The sequence below is a fragment of the Diabrotica undecimpunctata genome, chromosome 1, assembly GCF_040954645.1.
Source record: "Diabrotica undecimpunctata isolate CICGRU chromosome 1, icDiaUnde3, whole genome shotgun sequence".
NCBI lineage: Eukaryota > Metazoa > Arthropoda > Insecta > Coleoptera > Chrysomelidae > Diabrotica > Diabrotica undecimpunctata.
This window is the reverse complement of record NC_092803.1, coordinates 251,063-278,833: the sequence shown is the minus strand read 5'-3', so window position 1 is coordinate 278,833 and position 27,771 is coordinate 251,063. Positions and strand designations below refer to the sequence as shown.

Below are 27,771 nucleotides of genomic sequence, written 5' to 3'. Positions count from 1 at the left end.
TTTTCTATAGTTTTTCAGTAAAATTGTGTCACTTTTCCATATAATTTACAGGTCTTCACCATTAGTAATTAAAATCAAATATGAATTAATACCATAATTTTGATCAAATGAAAGGCAGATATCGAGCGCAGGTTATTAATTAAATCTTGCCCAAGTACTTTTGCTTCCTAGAGCATCTTCAGGTGCATTGCGTCAATTTTGGCCTATCCAACATTTTGGCATTTGGAGAGAGAATCCTCTCTTAAGATGCCAACCATAAAGTAGCTTCGCCTATTTAAAAAATTTTAACTATTTGTCCTTAATGTACAATTTTATGTTTATAACATTCTATGATTGTTGGATAGGCCCAAATTGACGAAATGCCCCTGAAGATGGTCTAGGAAGCGAGATCAAGATTTAATTAATAAACTGTGCTCGATATATGTATTTCATTTGATCAAAGTTCATTTATTCGAGCATTTAACCTTATATCAATCAATACCATAATTGCCCATAATTGACTATATTTTCCCAGATTTGTCACCCCTTGATGTCCGCTCTACAATTATTAATGCGGAACTATCTAATCATGATACAAAGTTTAACACTCTCAGCAAACTCTCCTCGAAAACCCGATGCTTGGGTAGAATTTTTTCCGCTCACAACTTTCGTAAATTCCAAAATTTATGCTTGACTTCCGAATGGCACTCTGCTTCTGTGGACATGGACTATAATTTCAGTGATTTTTTAAATAAGCTTGTCTGTATTTTCAGTAAGGCATTTACTTTAATTACAATTAAGCCAAAAAAATCACAAACCCGGGAGTACCAAAGGTATCCGAATATTTGCCAAGAATATGCGTTCACTACTGTACATCAAGAAATTTACCACCAACGTCTCTGTCACTGAATATATCTTCAAGTACATAGGAACTTATCTAAAACTTATCAGAACAGCCAAAAACGTACTATCAAAATCGGCTGGGAAGCTCTAAAAGTTCTGCAAAAGAAAACTAACACAGGTCAAACATTTTCCGTTCCAAACTCTGACAATCTAAATCAATATTGAGTTAATGCAGAATGGATAATAGGAAAATACCAGGCTGGAATATGGCATTAATACTCATCACATATTTATATACTACAAAGCAGCCTACGACTCTGTGAATAGAAGGGAAATGTTCAAAGCAATGAAAGAGCTAGGAATACCAAATCAGTTGGTAAATTTAACAAAACTAACTCTTGAAAAAGTTGAATGTAGAGTATTATGTGGTATTAAAAGAGTCAGCTACAAAAATGGATTTAATAATAAACACCAACAAAACGAAGTATATGAAAATAAGCACGCAATCACAAATCGTACTACCACTTGTTATAGAAAACGACGTCATCGAAGCAGTGAACTAATTTGTATACCTGGGAGCGCTCCTTAACGCTGAAAATAATACTACCGCAGAGATAAACCGCAGAATTTGCACGGCCAACAGATGCTATTTTCTGCTCAATCTCCTCCTTAAATCCACTATTATATCAAGAAATACAAAAATAAAACAAAACAACACGCCCAGTCCTAAAATATGGTTCAGAGACCTGGACTCGTAACAAAAAATAATGAAAACAGGATGTTTCGAAAGAAAAGTACTAAGGCGAATCTATGAAGCAATGAATGACAATGGAGTGTGGAAAGGACGTTAAAACTTCGAACTTTATAGAATATCAGGAACGTGGTATCGTAAAACATATTAAGATAGGACGTCTGAGGTGGATAGGGCATGTAATACCGATGGAACAAAATGACCCAGCTAGAAAAACGCTCCTTGATAGACCCATTGGTCAGGGAAGAAGAGGAAGACCCAGAACAAGGTTCCTTGATGACATTGATGAAGATATGAGAAATATAGGAAAACGTGTTTGGCGGAGGAAGGCGATGGATAGGGACGACTGGAGAGAAATTCTTAAGGAGGCTAGGAATCACGCAGGGTTGTAAAGCCAAAATGATGATGATGAAGGTTTTATTATGCAATTTATTTAAATTTAGCGATGGATTGTTTCTTTTATTGTCTATTATTTTGTGATTTATGTAATTTCAGTAAATTATAATTTTTATTTTCTGTTTATAAGCTCTGTCCATGAAATTGTACAATTTTTAGTGGCAATAAAGCAGATTTCTAATTCTAATAGCGATCTTACATTGTTTATTATATTGGCTATAAATAAAAAATGACATTTAATCTTTTGCATATTTTATATTGTTATCTATATGCATATTACATATTGTTATCATCAAATTTATTAAAAGTAGTAGTAGTACCATCAAACCGTATCACGAAAAAAGATTTTTATTTGCTATCTGGTTCTGGTCTATCTTTGCTTGTCTTTATATCTACATTCAAAGAACTCTATGTGAAATACTTTTATAGTCCACAGGTCCCTAACGTAGGACGAAGGACATAATTTTAACCATTCGCTGGCATAAATCTTGAAAACGCTGAAGCGCAGGGGAGATTCTGAATAAATCATTACAAACTGCGATCAAAATATTTTTATGCATCATCTCTAGTCACGAATACAGTTAAACCACGAAAAACCTTGGCACAAAGCAAACGAAAAATAGTCATTAAATTTACTGATCAAGTCAAATCTATTTTTAATTCAAAATATTTTTTTCATGATGTGTTAACATTTAATAAACCTGCAGATAATTAGAGAAATGATTCATAAACGGTAAAAGTACGAGATGCATATGTATATACTCGATGGTACGATGGTTTGTTCATATTTTTAACATTATAATAATTATGATTTCCGGTTCTTTGTATTGATGACGTAAGAGAGTCTGCCACCAACAAATTTGAATTTTAACAAAGGCGATTAAAATGTAGTAGAGTTTCACAGATAAAAAGAGAACTTGCTTGCGTTTTATTGATTTTATTTCTAAATTAAGTGACTCTTTCCCGTAAAAATCAATCTTTAAGGAAGATAAACGACTGTGTATTTTGCTTAGCAACTGCACAGTTGAAAGTGGAACATATCGATCATTAAATCTCGGAAAAAGAGGTTTCAAGACGCGATGAAATAAAAAAATATCGGAAGATCGGTCGAAATAATATATCACCAAAAATATTGACATACCAATTACTGAATGTTGATAAATGCCAAATTACTAAGAAATACGCAGTCGACCAATAAATTATCACTACTTAGTACAATTTGCAGAATCTGGTAATGGATTACAAGAAATTGTCGATTGATTGAACAATGTTAAGAGAAATAATAAAACGAGTACTGTATCGATTGTTATGATAAAAATGACTCGAATATACCTCAGGAAAATACATAGGATAACAAATTGTAAAATTTTATTTATTTATATATTTATTTATTCACGGGATGTTCCCAAATTTACAAAAATTTAACATATTGAACAAATTGAATATCCTAACCTAACCAAATCCTAAAAATAGTAAAACTATGTATTAAATAATTATTAAATAATGTTAAACAAATGATTCAATGATACAATGAATACTCTAGTTAAAGGTCACGCATCTTCAATCCCTAACATACTCAGTTCAAGAGTGCTTAAATATTTCAGATTTTATATCCACCAAATCATAAGACTGTACTTGCTTTGGCGGTACATATACTTAAATTGGAACCCTACAGAGAAGATTAGCATGTCTCCTGCGCAAGAATAGTACGTAAAATCGTGAAACGTTCCATATTTTTTCCTGTGGTACCTAGCAGACAATCTAGCAGTCCTCCAAATATCAATCATCAACGCCTTCCAGTGCAAACAAGACGTAATAGCTGTTTCGTTTGATATCGAAAAAGCATTTGATGCTCTGTGTAGGTCTTTAATTATAGCTAAACTCGAGGAGTACAGTATAACTGGAAATATATCTTAGAACCGTTAACGTACGAGAAAATTGCAAAATCTCTAGGACTTTCAAACAAACTAATGGCGTTCCCCAAGTATAAGTATTGAGTCCTACACTCGTTTATACTTGTTTTAAACGATATATGTAAAAAAATTGAGCTTCCAGTCAAGTTTGCACTCTACGTAGATGATTTATTAATTTTATGCCGAGGCAAAGACACTGCTGCCACTTGTAAACTGCTTCAAAATGCTATTGACCAATTGCTTGAATGGACTTCAGTAAGTGGTTTAACCTTTCTGTTGAGAAGACAAAAATCATTAAGTTTTCTCGCAGGACAACCAGTACTATAAATCCTAAAATTACCATAAATGGTTCTTGTCTACCAGCAGTAAAGAGTATACGAATTTTAGGACTCACATTCGACAATGAACTTACTTGGAATTGCCATTTAAAAGATCTCAAAACTAAGTGCATGACAAATCTTAACATACTAAAAACGCTGTAAAATCGTCATTGGGGTAAGACGAAGACTCCTTACTTCAGATTTATAGATGTCTTATTCGTTCCAAAATAGACTACTACAGTTTCATTTATATGTCAGCTAACCCATCAGATTTAAACCTTCTTAATTCTGTATACAACACTGCACTTCGAATCTACCTTGGAGTCTTCAGATCGAGCCCCACAGAAAGTTTATACAGAGAAGCTAATGAACTTCCCCTCTAGAAGGTCGACGGCATTTCCTTTTAACACATTCGTCACGAATCTCAGCTAATACCGAAAGTCCAGCCTATAAATTACTAAGTGCTGCTGCTGTTGGTTAACTGTGTCTAGCTCCTTCTTTAAAGACTTGATTTGCTCCTCTAGTTGGATGAACTTGTTAGTTAAAACAGGTATTTTTTTACACAGTCTTCGCAGAAGAACGAAATAATCCATTTTTGAACAACAATGACTCTCTGCTCACCTGCACAAAGACCTGTGCATTTCTCCTCCAAGTGGAGGAAAACACGGCAGCTATCACATCTAAGAGTTTTCATAATTGTTCATCATTGATTGGTTTAAATATTTTTAATGATAACTGAAATAACTGATATAACTGAAAAATAATAACTGCCAAACCAACAACATTAACTCAAAAATCTTTATCAGGTCTACACTTTTTTGTATGAAAATAGTTACTATTAATCACTTATTTTAGTTTAATTTGGGAAATTAATCACAAGCGTAACAAACACATGTGATCAATTTTAGGGTTAGGTAACAATTTTGTTTGCTTTACTTTCTTCTATCCCAGATTAGTGGTAGTTTTTTGATGGCAAATGGCAAATAGAGTTTGATGTCCAATGAAACAAATTTTATTATACAAAACTATACAACATATCAAAACTGTTACCCACAAAATAATCTTCAAGGTTTCCATATTAAACAACCAATCATCACACAAGTATGATCTGGTTTTACTATAAATTTGTGTACATTGTACTGTCTTTTTCAAAGAATATTTATATAAAAAAAATATATAAATACAGTTGACAATCATTTGTAAAATATTTCAGTCATACTTAAATGCTAATATATAGAATATTTATATTATTTAGATGCCAGAAGAAGAGGCATTTGCAGTACTCGTCCGCATCATGGAAGACTATCGCATGCGGGACATGTTCAAGCCCAGCATGGCGGAACTGGGCTTGTGCATGTACCAACTGGAAAACCTAGTCGCCGAGTACCTACCGGACCTCAATCAGCACTTCCAATCTCAAAACTTCCACACTTCCATGTACGCTTCGAGCTGGTTTTTGACACTATTTACGACGGCGCTGACTCTGCCGTTAGCCTGTAGGATTATGGACGTGTTTTTGTCGGAGGGCATGGAGATCATCTTCAAAGTGGCTTTGGCGATGTTGACGTTGGGGAAGGAGGAGTTGATGTCGCTGGATATGGAGGGGATGTTGAAGGTAACGCATTTTTTAAATCTCTATTTTATACAAAACTCCCATAAAAATAACCGATCTCTTTGGAATTCGGGATAATTCAGGTAAACCGTCGAAGAATCCAGAAGTAGACGCGTAGTGTGAGTCACGCCGAATTTACAGGTCGTTGCATTCATCAGGCCGTTTTCTGTACAGGTCTCTAGCTTCGTGACAATACTATTTAAATAAATAAATAATAGTAAATTAACCCAATAATAGTATTAGTTTAATCTAACATCAGTAGTGACTCTGAAACCGTCTGTTATTTCTTCATTTACTCTAACTGTGGCATAGTTGTTAATCTACTTGTATAGTTGCGGTAAGAAATGTAGAATAACGCTCAGATTTGTAGATTTTGATAGTTCTGCTTTAAGATATAGTGCGGCGGGGGCTGGATGTTCTGTAGCAATCGTATGTTGTGGTTTTCAACAGTTATGAAGTGAAGCATCTATAGGACTTGAAAATTTGTAGTCACGTCCCTTCTTGCGATGATAGGGTCCATTTTCAACTATTTTGTATACAGTTGAAAGTGGAATTTCTCTTAAAGTTGCTTGTTCCAACAGTTTTTCATACAAGCTGAATTCTTATATAGATATTTGTACACATTGAAACACTTGCTGTGTTTCAGCATTTTTCAGGAATTACATTCACACTGGCACTGGCACTGACGCTTCCTACAAAATTAGTGTTATCACTCTACACTCTACTAACGAACTGCTACATCACTATTCAAAATAATAAACTTTTACCAAAAAAACACCCTATAAAAGAGAGGATCAAACGTCACCGCATTTAAAGCGTTCTAAAAAATATGTTACTTCGACCATATCAGTAGAATTTGCCACATCCTTCGGTTCAGTAGATCAAATACATGTTGTGTCGAGTTGCCTAGATTGTTCTATAATCTGAAATACATTTAATATTTGTTCCTTAGTGCCACGTTCCGAGATACGCATATTAAGACATATGCTAATTCCATAGTCATAGTCATAATAATTGATTGTTTTGAAACGGTATTATCTAATAATATTTATTTCGTGATTTGTTTATTTTTTAGTCATTTAAACTTATCTTTAAATGACTAATTTATCTATATTTTTATTCAACGCCTTATCTACTTGTTGGTTAAAACGATAACATGCTGATAAGATACTAGTTGTTTGTAATACCTGAAATATGTATGTGTTTGTAATATGAATGCTATTAAACAGGTAATAATTATAATACATCTCTGAGGATAATTTTTAAACGGCTTGCATTTTGTAATATATAGCAATTTAATGTATGTTTGCCTTAACCGGTCTAAAAATAATCTTCAATTGTCACCATTGTCCCTGCAGCATAGTCTTAGCAGGGTTTTAGACATATTATTAGCAAATTAGTAGATAAACAAGTGATGGATTCGGGCGTTACTTGAGGGAAGTTCATTTATCTAAGAATAAAATGCTGAAAACTTTTGTTTTCAACACTTCGACAAAATTTATTTCAATTTATTTTCACTACAGCTGTTTGGGAAGAGTGCCTTTCGTGATATAATTTTACAGTTCGTATACATTTGATAGTTTTTAACTGAATAAGTTGAGAAGGGTAGAGTTCTTTGTCTCAAGTTGGGTCAGAATTATCTGTTTTTTTTTTAATTTAGTAAATTCCATATATTCTAATGAAAATAGCTTAAGGCCTTTATTAGGAAATTGGTCGTTAAAAGAATGATTCTGATCTAGAAGCCCTTTTGTGTTCTGCTATACGTTTTTTAAAGGTTCTACCAGTTTGACCGATGTAAGTTTGTATAGAATCATGGGTAATCTAAGCCTATTGATATCAATTTTTTTTATGGATTATCTAGAAACAAATATTTCAAAACATCCCGTATTTAAACAGTTTTTTATATTGATGAAGGTACGTGTAAGATATACTGATATGCTTTACTGGAACTAACAGTCAACTTGACCGAATCTCATCTTAGAGTAATTCACTCCATAGTCATATTCAATTTACAATATAAATAACAAAATCAGTCAAGACATTTTGTAAATTCAACAATTATGAGACTTAAAAAAAAATAAAAAAAGTCTTCGTATTTCTTAAACCTACCCAAGCTGACACAACTATACATAATCCATCATCCCATCCTTCACAACATAAATTAGCAGCCTACCATAGCATGTTACATAGATTAACAGAAATTCTCATGTCAAATAATTATTTCGCGGTAGAATTGTGCTATAAGGAAAGCAGGATACAGCTCAAAAGAACAGAGAACAAATTTATATTACTATTAAAAAATATCTCGTAACACAAATTGTTTCTGATACTTATTTTTTCTTGTGTTTGAAGTATTTCCAAAAGGAGCTTCCCGCTCACGCCGAAGCCGATCCTGAGGCTTTGATGCAGACGGCCTATGAGATGAAATACAACGCCAAGAAGATGAAGAAATTAGAGAAGGAATATATCGTTATCAAGACCAAAGAACAAGAAGAAATGGCAGAGTTGAAGGTAAATTGATTAAAATGTTTTGACCTATCTGCTATTTAAATACAAGTTATTACAATTGAAATAAGTGTTTAATATTTAAGAATCTATATATATATATATATATATATATATATATATATATATATATATATATATATATATATTTTATTTGTAGCGGCTGCGTCACGAAAATAAACAGCTGAGACATCGATGCGAGATGTTAGAAGAAGAGAGCAAGGCTTTGGCCGATAGACTAGTCAAAGGGCAAGTTAGTAGAGCCGAAGAAGAGGAAACCACCTTCGTGGTACAGAGGGAACTGGATGCCTTAAGGCATACTCATTTGGAAACCACTCACCAACTAGCTTTGGCCAACGAAAGGATCAGAGCCTTGTCCTTGATGATGGAAGAAACGGTTAGTAGATTGTAGGTCAAATGTTTCACTTTCAATTTTTATCGATGCAATTTCTTTCTTTTTTAGCACACCTCACGTCAATCTTCCATGGAAGAAATCACCCTAAAACAAGAGCAGCTCGTCCAACGCGAAGAGATGATCGAGTGTCTACAAGAGGAACTCGTAAAAGTGCGTTTAAGAGAGGCAGAGAACGACGCCATCATCCGAGATCTTCGTTCGAGAATACACGAGTTGGAGGAAGATAAGAAAACGCTTAGGGAAATTACTCCGGACAATAGTGTGGCTCATTTGCAAGAAGAATTAATCGCCGTGAAGTTGAGAGAAGCCGAAGCTAATTTATCGTTGAAGGATCTTAGGCAGAGGGTATCGGAATTGAGCGATCAGTGGCAAAGACATTTACAGGTATTTAGATTTTTTTTCCATATATTTTACTTAAACGTCTTCATTTGTTTCCTTTTTATTTATTTTTCTGCCACTATAGAGTTTTAGGATTAAAAATCTGCAAAAATTTATTGTCATATCGTAAAATGTAGCAACTCAAATTTTAGGACCACAAACAAGACCCTCCCCCGCCTTCAGACCCATTGAGCACACCTAAGAAACTACTTTTCGGTAAACTGGGACATAACGAAACTCAGAAATTGGAGGAGGAGCTGATGACTACAAGAATACGTGAGATGGAGACTTTGACTGAAGTTAAAGAACTTAGACTGAAGGTATATATAGATTTTATTGTTTTATTTATTTTTGCAAGTCAATTACTAATTACTTGAACTTACCGCTTACAAATAAAAAATCTCTAGATTTCTCTTATACATATTTATGCTTATTCAATTACAAATTACCTATCACAAATCATTTATTTACATTTATCAATCACAAATCACACTTATCACTTCCGAATCACTTATCATATATCAGAAAATATTTATTTACACTTAATTCATTACAGAGCACTTACTTACGCTTATTAAATGGCAAATAATTTTTAACAAATCACTTATTTACACTTGTTCAATCACAAATTGCTTACAGTAAAGCATTTATATCTTCTATAATATAATAAAATAAATATGTATATATTATACATATTTATTTATAAAATTACTTATTTACGCGCTTATTCAATCATAAATCGTTTATATCATTTTCGAATCACGTATCATAATTACATGTCAGAAATTACTTACTTATTACATTACAGAACACTTGCTTATGCTTATTAACAATTATTTACAATTATTTAATCACAAATTACTTATTGCAAATCATTTATATCACTTCTGAATCACGTATCATAAATTACATGTCTGAAATTATTTATACACAAATTACATTACAGAGCACTTATTTACGCTTATTAAATGACAAATAAATTTATAAAATCACTTATTTACGCGCTTATTCAATCATAAATCGTTTATATCACTTCCGGATCACGTATCATAAATTACATGTCTGAAATTATTAAATTTATTTACACATATTACATTAAATAGCACTTACTTACGCTTATTAGAAGACAAATAATTTGTTTGAGTCACTTATTTACGCTTATTCAATTACAATATGGTTCTGAAGCTATTTTCTTGTGGAATTTTAAGATATTTTACTATTTTTATTGTGAATTAACCATAATTTTAGTTGGAAATACGTTTTGTCACTAATAATTTAATTTGATTTGCCATTTTCATAATAACAATTCAGACATATATTAGAATATATATTTTAAAGTAGATGCATGTGATTTTGTGTTTAAAAAACCAACCACATTCAACCATGATCGTAAAATTCTCTCATTACTTCCAATTCTATTGTATTTTGAGAACGATTTCCGAAATGTGAATCGAAACATCAAAATGAACTTACTGTCGCTTGAAATTGTGGTTATTTCCCATTAAAAGTACTAAATATTCCATTGAAAATCACTCACTTTACGTATTCAATCACAAATCAAATACACGTAAGTTGTTGACAAATGAACGTTCATAATGGATACCAATATTGTCTGATTTTATCCATTTAAACAATAAAATCATCTTTGAATTTTTAGGTAATGGAATTAGAGACCCAAGTCCAGGTGAGCACCAACCAATTGCGAAGACAAGACGAAGAAATCAAAAAGCAGCTAGAACTGACCGAGGTGGCCGAAGTTAAAAACAAGGAAGCAGCAGCCCGTTTATTGGACGAACAACGACGATACGCCGATCTCGAAAGCAAAATGAAGGATGAACTGATGAGGGCCAAGATCAGCGAGGCCGAAAAAACGCAGGCCAACGCCGAGCTCATGCAGAAAATCGGACAGCTAGAACTAAAAGTAACTAAAATTAATCTGTACATTTTTCTAAATTTTAAGCATTTTATACCCTATTTATTTTTACAGTTGCTTCTTTAAATCTATTTACAAACTAATTTTCAAACTATATAGCGCCAATGTATAGGCCACACACATACACAGTCGAGATATATGTATATATTGAATATTGGATGATACACGAGGACAAGGCGTGTGAACACGTTATTTCTAGATACTGTAATCTCAACGGTTGCCATATTTTAGAGGCGCTGGTTCAAATTCACAGTTTGTGATATATTTTTAATTACCTTCATCATAAAGTAATGATTTTTCGATGGTGTTTGTTAGAATCAATTGTTTCGATGTATTCTCAGTTTCTGTTTCTGTAGTTTCTTTAAGAATGTGATTGATAAAAGTGTGACATTGGTCTAGAAGATTCAGGTAATCAACGTATTCATTTATAGTTCAATTTTCATGTCCTTAAAGTGTTTTACTATAAGCTATAGCCACGAACTGTTTTATTTTAATAGCAATTCTTATTAACATTGAGGCACATTGGACAATTCAACTGTTGTTTTCTTGGAACTGATTAAATAATTCGTTCCCACCTCTATTTTTAACTAAAGGTTTTAATTTTAATAATTATCAGTTTGTGGTTTCACTAATTGGTTTTTTTGTTTTGTTTACCAATATCATAAATGTATTATCATTGTACTTACAGTTCTTTCGCTCTCTCTTTCCTTCACTTCTCCAACTCTCCTCTCTCTCTCTCTCTCTCTCTCTTTCTCTCTTTATTTCTGGAAATATAGAGTGAAATATGACAGTTCAATTGAGATTCTCATTTTTTTTGTTAGTGATCTGTTAGTAGCAGACTTCTGTTAGTAGTTTTTGTTTCTCTTTGGCTTCTCTTAACTTTTTTCTGACGATGGTATGTATTCTCGTATATTCTTGGAGATTTTTTTTTCTCTGATCCGTAAGTTCAAGTATTTCACCGGTCATCCACGATATCCGTTTCTCTGTATCATTCTTCATGTGTTGTTCTTTTATTTCTCTCACTGTTTCTTGTATGATGGCCAGACTATCCTCTATAGTTCCTGCATTTCTGTATTTTAGCACCTTTGTATTGAGGTTATCACTCACCTTCAGTGGAACATTGGGATCTTTCAGTTTTCTAATATCATACCTCTTCATCGACTTACTTGTAACCTTCTTCATTCTGACTTTAAAATTACCTACAACTGGTACATGATCAGAATTTATATCTGCCCCAGGGTATGTTTTGACAGATGTACAGCTGTTCCTATACCTCTTATTTACTAGCATAATATATTACCGTAAGATAATTCGATGATTTGACAAAACATGCAGGACCAAGATGCACATTGCTCAAAATACAGTTAATAGAAAAAGAAGACATGTACCTAACGATATATATTTATATTTCTGTTATTTCTTTTTTGATTCAACAATCGATATTTTTATTTTAGAGCCAAGAAATCGCTACCGAAGGTGAACTCCGTATTCATTCTGTCGAGGCTAGCGACAAGGTAAGAGAACTCCAGGACAAAGTGGCTGATCTTCAAGCAGAGGTAAATGTCGTTTTCTCTCTAGCGTTACCATTTAACCGCTAACAAATGAAACTTTCACACCTGTGTTATAAGCACACGCTTTGCTTTTAACATTCTCTTGTAAATATGTAAATTGCTGGCAGAAACATCACAAACGTTGAGTGTAATAAACTGTAGAGTCAATAAAAACCCTAATTGGAGTAGGCTGTGAAAATTACATGAATTTAAGTCACTTCCACAGCCTGACATTTATTATTTAACGTTGACATTTATTGAAATACAATTCCGAATGTAAACAAAAGCCATAATAATCGAAATATAATTAAAAAAAGCGATTTGATTGAAACTAAAAAAAAAAGAAGAAATTTGTATTACAATCACATATGAGTTGGCTTTTATAGTTTTATCAGCTTTTCCTAATATATTTTTAAACAAACATTGTGTTTTCTGTCAGCAACAGTGTATTAAAATGATAAAATGGTGTTTTTCTTGCGCAAATATGCTAATAAGAGTTTACTTAGTTTCCCACGCCTATCACCAGCCCGGACACAGAGCCTTGGAGGTGGCTCGAGTAAGTCTAACTATGTTTTGCTTATATATACACGTCAGCACACTTATATGGACGATTGAATCGATGATAAGTTGTTTTGAAATCGGGAATGTTTGTTAAGGCCAAAAAAAGTCGGTAATTTCTCTGTCTGATTAATTATCCTTAGTCTGAGATTCTTTAGTAGCTCCTTGAAATTCTTTTTTATTATTCTTATCAGTCGTTTATTCTGTGATGTTTCAGTTTTCGTTTATAATTGACTTTAAAACATCTGTAATCCGCGAAAATATTCGATTTTTGTACATCTCCCAACAGGTGCCGCCAATGATTAATATAATAATTATTTGAACTATTTTAGTTTTATTTTTTGTATATTTTATTATTATTTTGTATCTTTTTTGTCTTTTTTTCGGATTTGGCAGATGTTTTTCTTCGTTTTATATCTTTATTTCTTTTCATAATTTTGTATTAAAATAATAAAATTAATTATTTTACTGTGGCGCCACCTGTTCACAGATGTATAAAGTTTTATTTTCGTTGCCTTGTTGCCAAGTGTATAATCTTTTACATACAAATTAAAATAGACTAATAGTATTTATGAATGACAGTTTTATGGACTTTAAAAATGTAATTTCCATAAACTTTAATTACAATTTACGCCGCTATTAATCAAAATTCAGAGTTGGCACGGGCTACTAGTGCAGGCTACTAAAAATGTAGGCTCAATTTATGGCACTAAATTGAAGATTAGAATTTTCAGCTTTACTTTTTCTCACGTTTACGTAATAGATTTAACTGTATGACTATTTATGATGTCTGCAATAAGAAGTTGGGCATCTTCTCCATTAATTCGGTTTGCTATTCGTCTGGAAAATTAAAAAACAATAAAAGAAGTGCAGATTTTGAATCAGAAGCATTGAAAATTTTATATTAGATAATAATTCTGAGAGTGAACTAAATTTAGAAAATAATGACGATATTTTGGGCAATCTCTTGGAATATAATGAACATGATACAGGCTCAACAAGTTGAATTTTGTCAGGTGATTGGCAAAAACGAGAATATACTTAAAGATTAAATAAATAACTGTCTGGTACATACGTACTTACGTACGTTACATACATACGTTATTTAGTTACTATATTAGTTATTTACGTACAGATTCGGTGAATCACCCTAAGAATTTCAACAAGTTCTTTTTTAGTTAATATTTTTCCTAAAATACCTTCCAAACGCTAAAAGAATGACAGTCAGACATTGACAGAGTTACACTGCTAAATTTGCAATAAAATCTTGTGTAGTTAATATTTTTTTATTCAATTCATTCAACTGTCAATAATTTGAAAACCACAAAATATATTCATAAAATTATATAATGACATAATATACAGTGCATTCTATTTAAAGAAATTATTGATGACGTCATAATTTCTTTATGGGACATCCAGTATAATATTTATGTATGCCAGAAAGTATGAAACTTATACTATAAAGTCATACTCTTAAATTTCTTGATATATTCTCTTTTTTATATATTCGTGTTTACTATTTTATCCTTTTGTATAATTCCTATGGCCTCTAGTTTGACGGAAGTCAGCTAATTGTTTATTTTCTTTCCCTACATTGTGTCTACTGTATTTATCAGCTAATCGTTCCAGCTTAACGTAACATTATCATCGTTAACACCTAATTGGACTTTTCATACGATTTTAGCGCATCTATTTTTGTGCTTTGATATTATCTAAGGCACATATAAGTTGAGTTGCGTGTATTTCATATCATGTAGTGGTAATTTGTCATTTTAATTTATAGTTAGGGCGTATCTGTAACATACATTATTTTCTTTAAGTTTGTTGCACGTCATTAATGCTATTACAATCAACTGCATACTAATTATTCTCTAACGATATTTTGTCTTTTTATATTGTTTGTAATTTAAACAAAGCTAAAATACAGTGAATAAGCGATTATTTATTGTATTACTATCAAATGCTTAACAAAGCTAAAATAATTCAACAGTCGGTTGTAAGCAACGTGTCTCTTCATTCATTACAATGTCATTATTTCACAATTTCCTATATTCTCGTTAAATGACAACGTCAAAGTTAGGTGACGTGCAACACATTTGAGGAAATGTCCAATATGTAGTACTATGTCTTATACGATGTAGAGTAAAATTAATATATTGTGCTACTTTATTGTTGGTGAAGACGATTTGATTCTAATTTGAGATATAGAATATCTAATTTATCATAAATATTAATTACGAGTATATCACGCTGTTATGAATAATATTTTTATTAATTACTTTGGATTTACTCTTATCAATAGAGCAACTAAAAAATCGATATAGACGATTTTCATGCTACTAAATAGTTTGAAGTGATTTTAGAATCCTCTCGGATTAGTATTCCTATTTTTCTTAATCTAATCAAGTAAATTTTGTATATACTTATTTGATTCTTTTAAGGAAATGTAAGAAGCGATAGTTTTTGAAACGATCAGTAAGCGGATTTGACTATTCTAAAAATATTTTTGAAACTAGCTAACCGGACAGACGTTGTCTTATCTTAGTTATGTGAGTCAAAAATTGAATAGAATTTGACCCGTTTCATGTTCACCTTTAAAATTGAATGCCTGGCAATGTGGACACAACATTTGCACATCTTTTGTGCGATAGCGACGATTTGCTGTAAACTGTAATCGATTGCCAGGTTATAATTAAATTCTATTCGATAAGGCTTAAACGCGTCATTTCTACGTTGTTGATTTCGATTCCGTTCATCTTTATTTCGCGCTTGGTGTTGCTCGTCAGTTTGACAGTTGCTCATATATATTTTTTCACACCTTAATTCAAATGTTCATTTTACTTCTACTCGTACCTAATGCATGTTTTATGTATAGATTTTGATTTAAAGTTTGTGATGATTGTGAAGATGTACATATATTTTTTTTTTGTAATGTTTGAATTTTTTGTTTTTGGTGTGTTTGTGAATAAATTGATTTTTGGTATTAATACAAGCATGAAATACATACTAAAGTCCGCTCCCCACCTGTTTTCTGAACCATAACACTTTAATCATTTTTTGCCAACTTGATTATATGGTACGTAATACCTCATTTGCGGTGTTGCCAAAAAAGTGTGAACTAGTTATAATTTGGTAGTCTTTAGATTTTATGGAAAACAGGTTAATTTATTTTTTAATTTACCACATTTTGTTAAAATTCATTTGCTTTTTATTGACATAATATGTCAGAAATATGAGGTCTACAACATTTTTCTTAAATCACAATATGTGATTATGTGGTACATTTGAAAGCAATTGTATTATTGAATATTCTTCTTGATTTTTGTGCGATTCTATTGCTCACTTTAATTATAAAAATTATCTTTAACTGACACATAGTGAGAGAATAACTTTTTCTAGGCATTATTAGCACACTGATTTTCAAATGATATTATTCTCATATTAATAATAGAGAATTGCCCAGAAAATCAGTGTGCAGAGATCTTGGTATGAATTATCAACAAAACTTGCACTTCAATGAACTTAATCACATCACTACTAATAAGGCTTTTAGGATATTACGCTGTTGGTATATGTTGTGAATAACTTAAAATATAAAGATTTATTCTTCCTTAACTATATAAAGGTCTTGGTACCTAAGATTAACTTAAGTTTAAGTCATAAAGGGCTGTTTTGTATGTATAAGACAAATTGCTCGTCCATAAACAGCATGATGACACAGTACATACAATATAATTCTAAAAAATAGCAACATAGATATCTTCAACACCAACACCAAAGCCATTAAATCGAGTTTTCTACCTGCTTCGACCACTATATCTTAGTATGTATATGCAGCATATACACTGAGATATGGATGTCTTTATGTACGTGTGTATATGTGTGTGTCTGTATATATATATTTCTATTTCTGTACGTGTGTATGTAAAATTTCTACTTATAATTACATTTTATTCTGCAAAAATGTGTTTGTTGTAAAATAAATAAAAAATTATATTGGTATTTAAGAAAAATTTCAATTAAGTCATATTTTTTACAAACGTCAATAAAGATAAATGACTCTATTCGACTGTGGGCAATTAAACAAGTAAATTGGCTTGTTGAATAATTTTTCATAGAAACAAAATTCTATTAAATTATTAGGGGCAGTCCATATTTTTCCTCATTGTCTTCATTAAACATTGGCACAGCAACTTTTAAGTGATGTATTACTTGCCATATGATCCAATTTAAAAATATAAAATGGTGCCAGACTGCCATTTTTAAGATTGTATTACTAAAGCAATAAACACGATGTGACCGTTATCCAAAAACGTAGGTTTTATGTTTCAGAATATATTTTGGGGACGAATTTTAGACACGCACTGTGTAACTGAAGATTTTGTATTACAAAATTGTATATATAATTATAATTTATTGAATCATTAAATCTATAGTCCTATTTGAGTTTTTTGGAAGCATATTTCTTATTGGGGGCTACGGACGGGGTGGTGGATCACGCACAGGTTTGAAAAAAATAAAATCGACTGAAACGGTAAAATGTAACGATCCCGCAACCATACACGATTTACATGAAGTCGTAAATGCAGTCCCATGCGCGTTTCTGAACAAAATAAAATTAAAATAAATTGAATTAAATTAAATTAAAAACCATCGCTTCGTGCGTAGACGATAAGAAAGCTATGCTTTCCCTCCTCGGTCACTTCCCGTTTTTTTCTTTGTCGATAAATTAGTTATTTTTTTACCGAATTTCTTTTCTCCTTTATCTCAAAACAGGAACATAGACGTTATTTAAGAAGGGTTTCCATCTCTTTCTGTTATCGTTTCCCTTACCGAGGATCGTGATTTTCACCAATACTCCTAATAAATTCTCCCCATTGGTCTCAATCTTCAGTTACTCTAAGAGTTTCGCTGAACAAATGGCCCGCTGAATTCTGAATTTTACCTTATTTAAACCATCTGGTTTACAATTATGTTTCACAGTTGCCATCGTTAGTTATACGAGTAGTAGATCCGAGATAGTTGAAACTGTCTAGTGGTTACTCAGCTGAATACTGTTGAATATTTCTATCACCATTATTTTTGCGTCTTCTTCTTATTGCGCCGTCTCCTTTCGAAGGTTAGCGATCCAAATGGCAATTGTAGCTTTGGAAACTGCTGGACGAATTTCTGGCGTCTTCTAACTGATCTTTTGCCCTGCACTTTACCTTCCAATATGATGTGGAGTAATTCATATCTTTCACCTCTCAACACATGACCCAAGTATTGTATTTTTGTCTCTTTAATTAGGTTGAGTAATTCTTTCTGTTTACTTATGCGCCGAAGTAACTCACCATTGGTAACTTTTTGTATCCATGGAATTCACAGCAGTATATATACATTTCAAAGGCATCTATTCTTTTTTCTATTTCAGGGTCCATTGTCTAACTTTCACAGCCATACAGCAAAACAGAGAAAACGTTTGATCATTCGAATTCTGAGCTCTAGAGTAAGGTCTGTGATCTTGTAAAAAATGTTTTCATGTTCATGAGTGTATTCCTCACTTCTTCGATTCTTGGATGTATTTCTTTTTTTGGATTACACTGTTGATATTTGCTCCCAAATATTTTATGGAAGTTACCTGTTCTATTATTTGTCCCTTGGTATACAAATGTACGTTTGTTGGTATCTTTGAAAATACTAGAATTTTAGTTTTGGGAAAAAATTAGATGTAAACCGAACATTTCGATATGACGAACTACCGCTTTTATTATATTTTGTAGTTCTTGTGCGTTGCTTGCTATTAGCACGGTATCATCAGCGTACCTGATGTTGTCCATGCTGGTTCCGTTAATCTTGATTTCACCTTGAACCTCGTATAATGCTTTTGTGAATATAGATTCCGAATAGATTAAATAATAGCGGTGATAAGACGCAACCTTGTCGCACTCTACGTCGGATTCGTATATCTTCGGATGTTGTGTGCTTTATTTCAATTGTTGCCGTTTGGTAATATAGGTCTGAGATAATTCGCAGTCAAATGCTTTTCGATAATCAATAAAACATGCATATGCATCTACATTCATGTCTCTGCATCGTTGTGTTAACAACACATTTAAGGCAAAAAAAGCTTCTGGTGTTCCCAATCCATTTCGAAATCCGAATTGAGTGTCACTAATCTTAATTTCACATTTCTCGTAAATTCGTGTATGAATGATTCTGTATCTTTGAAAATACTACAATTTTAGTTTTGGGAAAAATTTAGATGTAAACCGAACATTTCGATATGACGAACTACCGCTTTTATTATATTTTGTAATTCTTGTGCGTTGCTTGCTATTAGGACGGTATCATCAGCGTACCTGATGTTGTCCATGCTGGTTCCGTTAATCTTGATTTCACCTTGCACCTCATATAATGCTTTTCTGAATATAGATTCCGAATAGATTAAATAATAGCGGTGATAAGTGGCAAGTCATATTTAGGCTTTTACTTCCGTTGTCTCCAATTAATTTAAGTATTTTGACATTGATATTGTCTGGACCGGTAGTGTCATCAGCTAATCGTAAATTGGAGATTTTTCTACCAGTCACCGTTACTGCATAATCTTCTAAAGCTATCCTAACGACATGTTTACCATAAATATTGAACAAGTCAGGTAACAAAATGCATCCTTGTCTAATAAGTGTCACCAAGTGTCACATCTAAGAGTTTCCATGCTCGACTTGAATGCCAGAACTCAAGTAGACATAAGTTGAAGAAGATTCCTAATACGATTTAAGATACTAGTGTCTATAAAACATATTTTTCTTTAATTTCTCGATTTCTTTCTTGTACATCTTGCATCATAGCATGGTAGCCGATCAATAAAACTAATTCCATCCAAAATACAAGTAATTATCGGCTTATATTTTAGTTCTACAATAATGTTTGAATATAAAATGCTGTAACGATGAGTATGTTGTAGGTCTTAAGGCTGGAGAGGAACAAGGGAGGCTTCGCTAGCGGCCGTCTATCCGGAAACAGATCCTCATCGATAGACAGCACGGACGAAGACTCTAGATTAGTTCTCGAAGATTCAATGCTGCGTCTCAATATCGTAGACTCCCCCACCACCAATAACGAACCCAACTTTAGCGAATTATCCAAATCTGCGAGCGCAAGAAACGGCAAAATAGAAGTAGATACCAATGTAAAAGCGCACACCAAGTTAGATGTATATATTAGCGACAATTCTGTTCCGCCACAAGTCTGACACATAGACTGAGTATAGGATCATTTCTGAAATTGTTGTAGAGATCTTTTCTGCAAGGCTGTGTTTTCTCGTAAGGTATCAGGAACAAAATGTACTTTTAATAGTTGTATAACCTAACGTAACTTCTAAATTTTTACGCCTAAAGCACAACATTAAACTTGGATTGAAGTTTGCATATCTAAAACCATCTCTAAACGTAAAAATAAATGCAGCCTTACAGCGAAAGATGATTTGGAATTAGTTCAGTCTCTAGAATAATGTAGAATTGTCTACTAGATCAATTGGGATAATTTTTATACTTGTTTGTTATTCAAGTTTGGGATTGCGAAACATTCTAAGGGCATTTACCAGTAGTTGACTCATTTGCGGGCAAATGAACGTTGTAATTCGATAGGAAAACTAATATCGCAAGATTGTATACCATTGTAGAAAAATGTATGCCACGTTCGGGTTCTGGATGTTAGAATTTTTACATTTGAGATTTTGTAGCATAAGGTTAATATTGTATACAGTGTAATGTAGAAAAATCTTATGATTTGACGCCATAAAATTGAAAAATGTTGACGTTTTGATGAATCTAATCAAACTTCAAAAGTTTATTATACACCTAGAAATGCATATACAGTAGTTAAAATTGTCTCTGTGCTATTTTGCTTGTATTTCGTCAGAACTAATACATTGTGCAATGTGACAACACTGCGGTATTGTGAATTTTATTTGTGGATATTCTAAGAAACTTTCAAATTTGCCAAATAACAAGTTTCTACAACTAGTGCTATGCCAAACAGAAAACTAGTGAATTGAAACTAAAACGTCAAAAATTTAATTGCGTTTCATCAAAATGTCGACATTCTTCAATTTTTGAACTAAAAACGAATTATACATATTTATAAAAAAGAAATTTTGTCGCAACTTTTGAGATTTTTGTGATTTTAGTCAGTAATATACAATGTATAGTTGAGATTATGTTTGTGAAAGGTTTAAGGCATCAATTATTATTTAATATTTATGTATTGAAACATCAAATTTAGGATAAAAGTGAATTACTGAGCGTATGTGATCTCCTAACACTTTACTAAAAAGCAAAATTCCGAATTAACACGTGTTTAATTTGAAATAATCTTGATTTTTTGATTGTGAAAAAAATTTTCGCCCAAATTCTACTAAAGACAAAAATATTTTGTTTATTTAAATTTTTGTTTAGATTTTATTTAAATTTTATTGGGTTTTTAACTGTTTTAAGTGTCAGTGAACTTTTAGATTTATAAGATCTACTTTTAACACGATGCAGGGTGTTTTTGTTTTGTTATTTATAATTTTCGTTATTTTTAAAGGCATCTCTAATATTGATAAATATGATCATGTATAACGTGTTGCCTACCTTGCAGGGCGCTACCATACTCGGTGAAAATGTATTGCCTAACAACCCGTTCTTAATAAAATTTTCATAGGAACTATGTTCTATTCTCAGAAGAACAAATCCAAATATTTTGCTTGTTTTCTCCAAAAACTGAATAAATTAAAACAAAAATTTATTTTTTAAATTTGAATTGTGGAGATTGTTAACTCTTACATAAAATTCATAATATTGACCAACTGCCTATATGATTAAAAAAAGTTAATATCTGATGATTGTATCCTAGGTTTTTTAGGATTTTTATAAAAAAAATTTTCATACAATTAAAAATACAAATGTTTCCCATATGGTGCCGACTTAATTGGACAACCTGTATATTGGTATTTACAAAGGGATAGTTTTTAATAAAAAGAATGAATATAAACTCCCATCATTCATGATTAATCTTCTTTTTTCAATGAAAAGGAAAAAACAGAAAGTTTATTTCCAGCAATTAATATGACAAAATATTTTCAAACTCAGCGAACGGACTATATCACTCTGTATCTTTAGATTTATGTGTGATTCTAACCTTTTAAATGATTTATCACATGCCATTTGTTACCATTAAAGAAACAAATGTCGATTACCGCTCATTTTTGACAGATGTCATTATTTATAAAAATTAATTCTGAAATCAGAATATGGGAAACAACTGAATACTATCAAATTATCCGGAAATATATCAATTTAAACTTTACGACACAGAAAATCATGGGAAGAGGGAATATCTAAAACTCTTACTGTAGATCGATACAGCAAAGGTGAGAGACACATGAAAATAATTCGTTTGCATTATTTCTTGTTAGATTTTATGATTCTGCTTCGTTATACTCAGCGTGTAAATAAAAACGGAAAGGTTGCTTCAAAACTCGAGATATGGTAGCGCCGTAAATACATATGATTACATAAAAATTTTTGTGATAAAACATATGGATTCTTAATAGTTTAATAATCAAAAAGGCCACAACCATTCGTGTAAAAGGAAGAGTTTTCTCTTATTACCAAAACTTATCACTTATCAATTAATTATTACATAATTATAATTCAAAATTGAGATCATTCATAATAATCGTATCATAAATTCATTATAATCATGTTAGTTAGTTTTAAGGTAACTGTTTCTATTTTTTCCACATTATCTGAAGCTTCTTTATCTTAGTATTGTTAATTTTAGATACTTTTGAATTTAATAGCTAAATATTATTTTGTATAACGTGTTGCCTACTTTAGTACATTAGGTAAGCAGATTTGTGTGTAATAAGAAAGCTCTCCCTTTTTGGTCTTTTCCTTTTTGTAAAAAAAGTAATATTGGACGTTAGTACACCTAGAGATTTGACAATGTTATATAACTGTTAGTAGTGTGCATTTAGAATTTGATATTATGGCCTGGAACACTTTTATCGAGGTAAATTGATCCAGTGTGCGCGTTTTTGGGCCGAGACCTATTGAGAAGGGTGACTAGTTTATAAGAAATAGTGTGATTTATGTGAATACGGTTTATAAAAGTAAGTGAAGGCAAATCTTGTGGTGTGGGTTCGTAGGAAAAGATTTTTCAAGTAAAAAGGCATTTTTATGGAAAGTAAATTATAAAATTAATTGAAAGGAGCGAAGGAGTAGAACAAAACATCGAAATTTGAAACCCTCCTAATCGCCATTTTGGTACATCCATCTTTTCCTACAGGACTGCACTGTGTTTAACTATAGTTTCTATTCCTGCATTTATTCCTTTTATAATTTTTACTTTTGACAGCCAGTCAAAATACTTGTTCCTACAGTTAGAATTTTTTGAATAACTTTTGTAATTAAAGCTTTGTAATGATATTTTTAGAAAAGCTTGTCTAAACATTCTAAAACTTCTTTTTATAGGGTCTTAAAAAGAAGTGCGAACCAGACCAATGACATTTTTGTATCTGTGTTACGTTTGTAGGACAAAAGAGAACTTTTAATATTAAATAGTATTCTTGTATTGTTTTTTCTCATACAATTATCTTATTGTGTTAAATATCTGAGTTTTTTGCTGAATTACATTTTATATAACCTAGTTGTGCCAAGTTTTAATAAACTACCTCAAAAACTTCAAATTAAACATTATAACACCTGCAATGCACATATAATTTTTATTTGCCAAACATGTCTTTTAAGTTCATCCTTCTAGAAAATGCAAATATGAATATCTATTGAGATTTGCTCAATTAATTATTGGTCACTCTTTTGGAGAAACTTTGAAGAGTGATTTTAATAGAACTTTACCGATTTGTAAAACATTTGTTAGTATTTATTTTTTGAAAATGCTTAAAGGTTTGTTCTAAAACTATAAAAAAAATATTACTTTTTACCCGAAAATGTTTCAACTCAACCTTTTCTGTTTGTTTCTGCGTTAACACTATTTTTGTGATTAAAAATTCTTTTTTGTCACTAATATAAGTACCATATTTTCAAGATATCCAAAAGGAAACTTTTAGTTTGGTGAAACCTCCGCAAAAATCAAATATTTATCGTCAATTAATTCATAGGGAATGAAATAAACGCGAATTATATACCTTTTGTATATTTAACCGTTCTTGACGATTATGTTATCACGTCATGCGAAATAAATAACCATAAATAGGTTTTTATGTGACTGATTTTACTGTATTTTTTATTTGTAACTATCAATTGATTTTTAGATTGATTTGATTTTTTTCGAAGGTAGCGCCGAAATGTAACTGTTTCTTTAACTAAATATGTAACGTGTCTATTTAATATCAATGTCAAGTGCCAACTGTAAACTTTTCTTAATGTCAAACTTTTATATAATGAACAGGAAAAATAATCTTATATATTATGTGCAATAACTGTAGACGGATAGTTTATTTGTGATCAACATTTATAAAATTGTCGTAGAGCTCATTTTTTATCATCAGGATTATAGTGATCTTTGGAATTTGTGATTTTGATGATGCGAATTGAATTCTACTTTATATCGGTGTATTTTTAGTCAATTTAGTGGAACATTCCTTATAGTTAATACTCTTAACCTTCAAGGCTATAATTTCTATTGATCTTTGCTTAATATATACGTTTTAGAGGTAAATTTTAACTTGTTTAATGTATTTTGTTACTGAACAATACATACGCACTATCTGGATAACGGTATGATCCATTTTTAGTAGATTTTTAATTCTACAGGTGTGACGGAAAATTGTATTACGGGTTGCATATCTAATGTGAACCTGAAGTATAAATATAGCATGGTTGTTCTTAAAAAAAAACACACTCAATCTAAAATACCAATAGTGTTTACAATCTTAGGGAATTAACCAAAAATTCATTTGAAAATACATTTATTTTGAAAACTTTAGAAATATAAACTTCAAAATATATTTATTTTTAATGAATTGTGGTCAATTCCCATTAAAAATAGGAAATAATAAAACGCCAGAAGAAAATAGCTTCAGAACAATATTAAAATACCAATAATCATACATAAACGTGCAGTAAAAACTAAAAAAAAAACGTATTTAACGTTCCTGATAGTGCTTTTATGTTTAACACCACTTTTTTTATAATATATATTTAAATCGTTGGTGTGGTCACTTATTTTTGGTACACTTACACACATACTTAAGCAATAAAGTATTATATTTTTTGTGGATTTTAAATTTTAAGTACATATTTGTATGATTTGCTGGAAAGCTGTCATGTTATTTATTTTCTTAATATTTTATATTTATTTTTACAATATATTTGTTTAACAAATATAAACGGCTTTTATTTTTAGTGGTAGTACATGAAAGGAGCCTCTTCGAAGAATATGTCTAAACACGTGATATTAACACATTTGGGCGTCCCCTGGGCTACGGTGTGTACCGGCAAATGCTTTCACTCGAGAAGCATCTACTAAATGCAAACTGGTGAACCACCGAAGGTCCTTCTTAGGATCAAAATGGGAATTATCTGTATTAACATCGATGGTGCATTCACAGACAAACGAACTACTACACCATCTAAAGGCTGTAAAATCAAAGACGGCAATCTTCACTTTTCTTGTTTTGAGTTAGGGACGCCATCTGTTGCGTTTTTTATTATCTATTTGATAAAACTGTTTGTAAAAACCAAAAGCGATACAAATTGCAGTGAAATGTTTATGTTGGGATCAAAAGCGTCAATCTCCATAGCTGAGTGCGTACCAAACACGGAAATCTCCGCTGCAGTCAATAAGAACCACGTAGCGCACGCACATGATCAACACATAGTTAGATTTGCCCTTACATGGTGCTATTATAATTTGTTTTAGTTTTGGGGGTTATTACATTGCTTTTATGCTTTTCCTAAACTATATTTGTGTCTAAGAAATCAGTTTTATATACAAAAAAAGGTATTAATTTCCTATCATGGAAGTTATTGCGTCTCCTGTCACACCAACAAAGGCAAGGAAACAAATAAAACAACCTGAAAAATGGAAGATAAACATTGCAAAACGTCCAAGGTATGTACTTTTGTGAATGTTATGATTCCATTTCCAAGCAGTTGTTGAATTTTGATATTTTGTTCTTCGTTTTTGTTAAACTTTAAACCCATTTCAGTACTTATGCTTATAATTATATTTTATACCCAGAATACCCAACATGTGGCCACAATTAAAAAACATAAGTGCTGCTTGCTGAAAATGAACGATATACAGAAATTTCAGTTTTATGAGACCATAGATAGAGTGACTCAAGATGCCTTTATTTTGAAATACTGCACTGTGAATCGTACTTTCTGTCGTCAGCCGAAAAATAAAAAGTATTCTCCAAAGAAGCACCACGTAAAATGTTTCATCCGCAATTTTTTATCCAAGGAGAAAGTTCCAGTGTGCCAAGCAGCTTTATTCAACGTGCTAGGGATAACAAAACAGGCTTTCCTATGTGATAAAACGATTTAATGAAACAGGCCAAGTATACATTGAACGCAGTGGTGGTGATCGAAAAACTGCGAAATATCGGATTAAGCTGGAAGGAGTGCAAAAGTTTATAAACCAATTAAAATGTACTGAATCCCATTACTGTCGTTCAGTGACGAAAATAATGTATCTTCCATCTGAACTCAGCGTTTCAAAATTGTATTTAATGTACACTGCTCAGACCATTCCATCGGAGACTGAAGAGATCGTATTTTCGCTATATATTTAACAAAAAATATAATTTGAGCTTTTAAACTCCAAGAACGGACGTTTGCTCAAAATGTTTAGAGCTAAGTGAACGCATTAAATACGAGAAAAATGAGCGATCTAAAATTAAACAAATGACTGAAAAACAGCTCCACAAATTTCCAGCGAAAGCATTTTAAAATTTCTTCAAGAAAACAGAGAAGACGTAATCACTTTGTGGTTTGACTGCCAAAAAAATTTGGTCCTCTCCAAAGTTCCTGATCAAAGTGCTTATTATTCAAGGCAGCTTTATTTTTATAACTTTACTGTTGTTGAAGGTTCCTCAAAGTCTCCACTTTTAAAGGAAAATGTATTTTCATTCAGTCGGACTGCGGAGATGTTTGGCAAAGGGTCAAATGAAAATTCCTTAGCAGTCTTTCATCTATTCAATGACAGTGATTTTGGCAACATGTCAAAGAAGGTACAACTGGTCGCCTATGGATGCAATGGCCAAAATAAAAATTCGATAATGATTGGTAGGTGCTGCAAATGTAATGGCTAGCGAGCGCACCACTAAATGTTAAATTAAAGAGATTATCTTACTTAAAATCACTCACACAAAATTCTATAAAGTTCAAGTTGTCTGTTTACTTTTTGCCCCCTTATTTGTGGCCACCTAGCGGACATCACGCGCACTAGACCTTAAAAATCGGCTTCACTTATTGTCCTCATAGTTTATTATTACAAAATACATATACCATTTCTCATATAAAAATGTTTGCACGTCACAATTTATATAAAGTGACGTCACTTATATTTAAAGTTTCCCCATACGGAACTGCTCGATCTTTCATAGACGTCAACATGGTGTA

The 27,771-nt window shown here is 31.8% G+C and overlaps 1 protein-coding gene and 1 non-coding gene across 3 annotated transcripts in view; both read left to right on the top strand.

Annotated features, from left to right (window-relative positions):
* The window catches only part of Evi5 (ecotropic viral integration site 5), a 45,325-nt gene extending 19,805 nt beyond the window's left edge, over nt 1–25,520 (top strand). The window contains exons 6-14 of one of the 2 annotated variants that reach the window (XM_072533981.1): nt 5,458–5,817; nt 8,167–8,325; nt 8,480–8,716; nt 8,783–9,118; nt 9,265–9,432; nt 10,770–11,033; nt 12,500–12,601; nt 13,102–13,151; nt 20,103–20,244. In XM_072533981.1, the coding sequence (XP_072390082.1) occupies nt 5,458–5,817; nt 8,167–8,325; nt 8,480–8,716; nt 8,783–9,118; nt 9,265–9,432; nt 10,770–11,033; nt 12,500–12,601; nt 13,102–13,151; nt 20,103–20,109 (1,683 nt within the window). In that variant the 3' untranslated portion in view covers nt 20,110–20,244. Of the gene's footprint in view, nt 1–5,457; nt 5,818–8,166; nt 8,326–8,479; nt 8,717–8,782; nt 9,119–9,264; nt 9,433–10,769; nt 11,034–12,499; nt 12,602–13,101; nt 13,152–20,102 lie in introns of both variants that reach the window. The other variant, XM_072533972.1, reaches the window with a different exon arrangement.
* Nucleotides 3,601–3,707, top strand: LOC140432955 (U6 spliceosomal RNA). Its single transcript, XR_011949860.1, has one exon. It is a non-coding gene; the product is annotated as a U6 spliceosomal RNA (small nuclear RNA).
* Nucleotides 25,521–27,771: the final 2,251 nt, after the last annotated feature.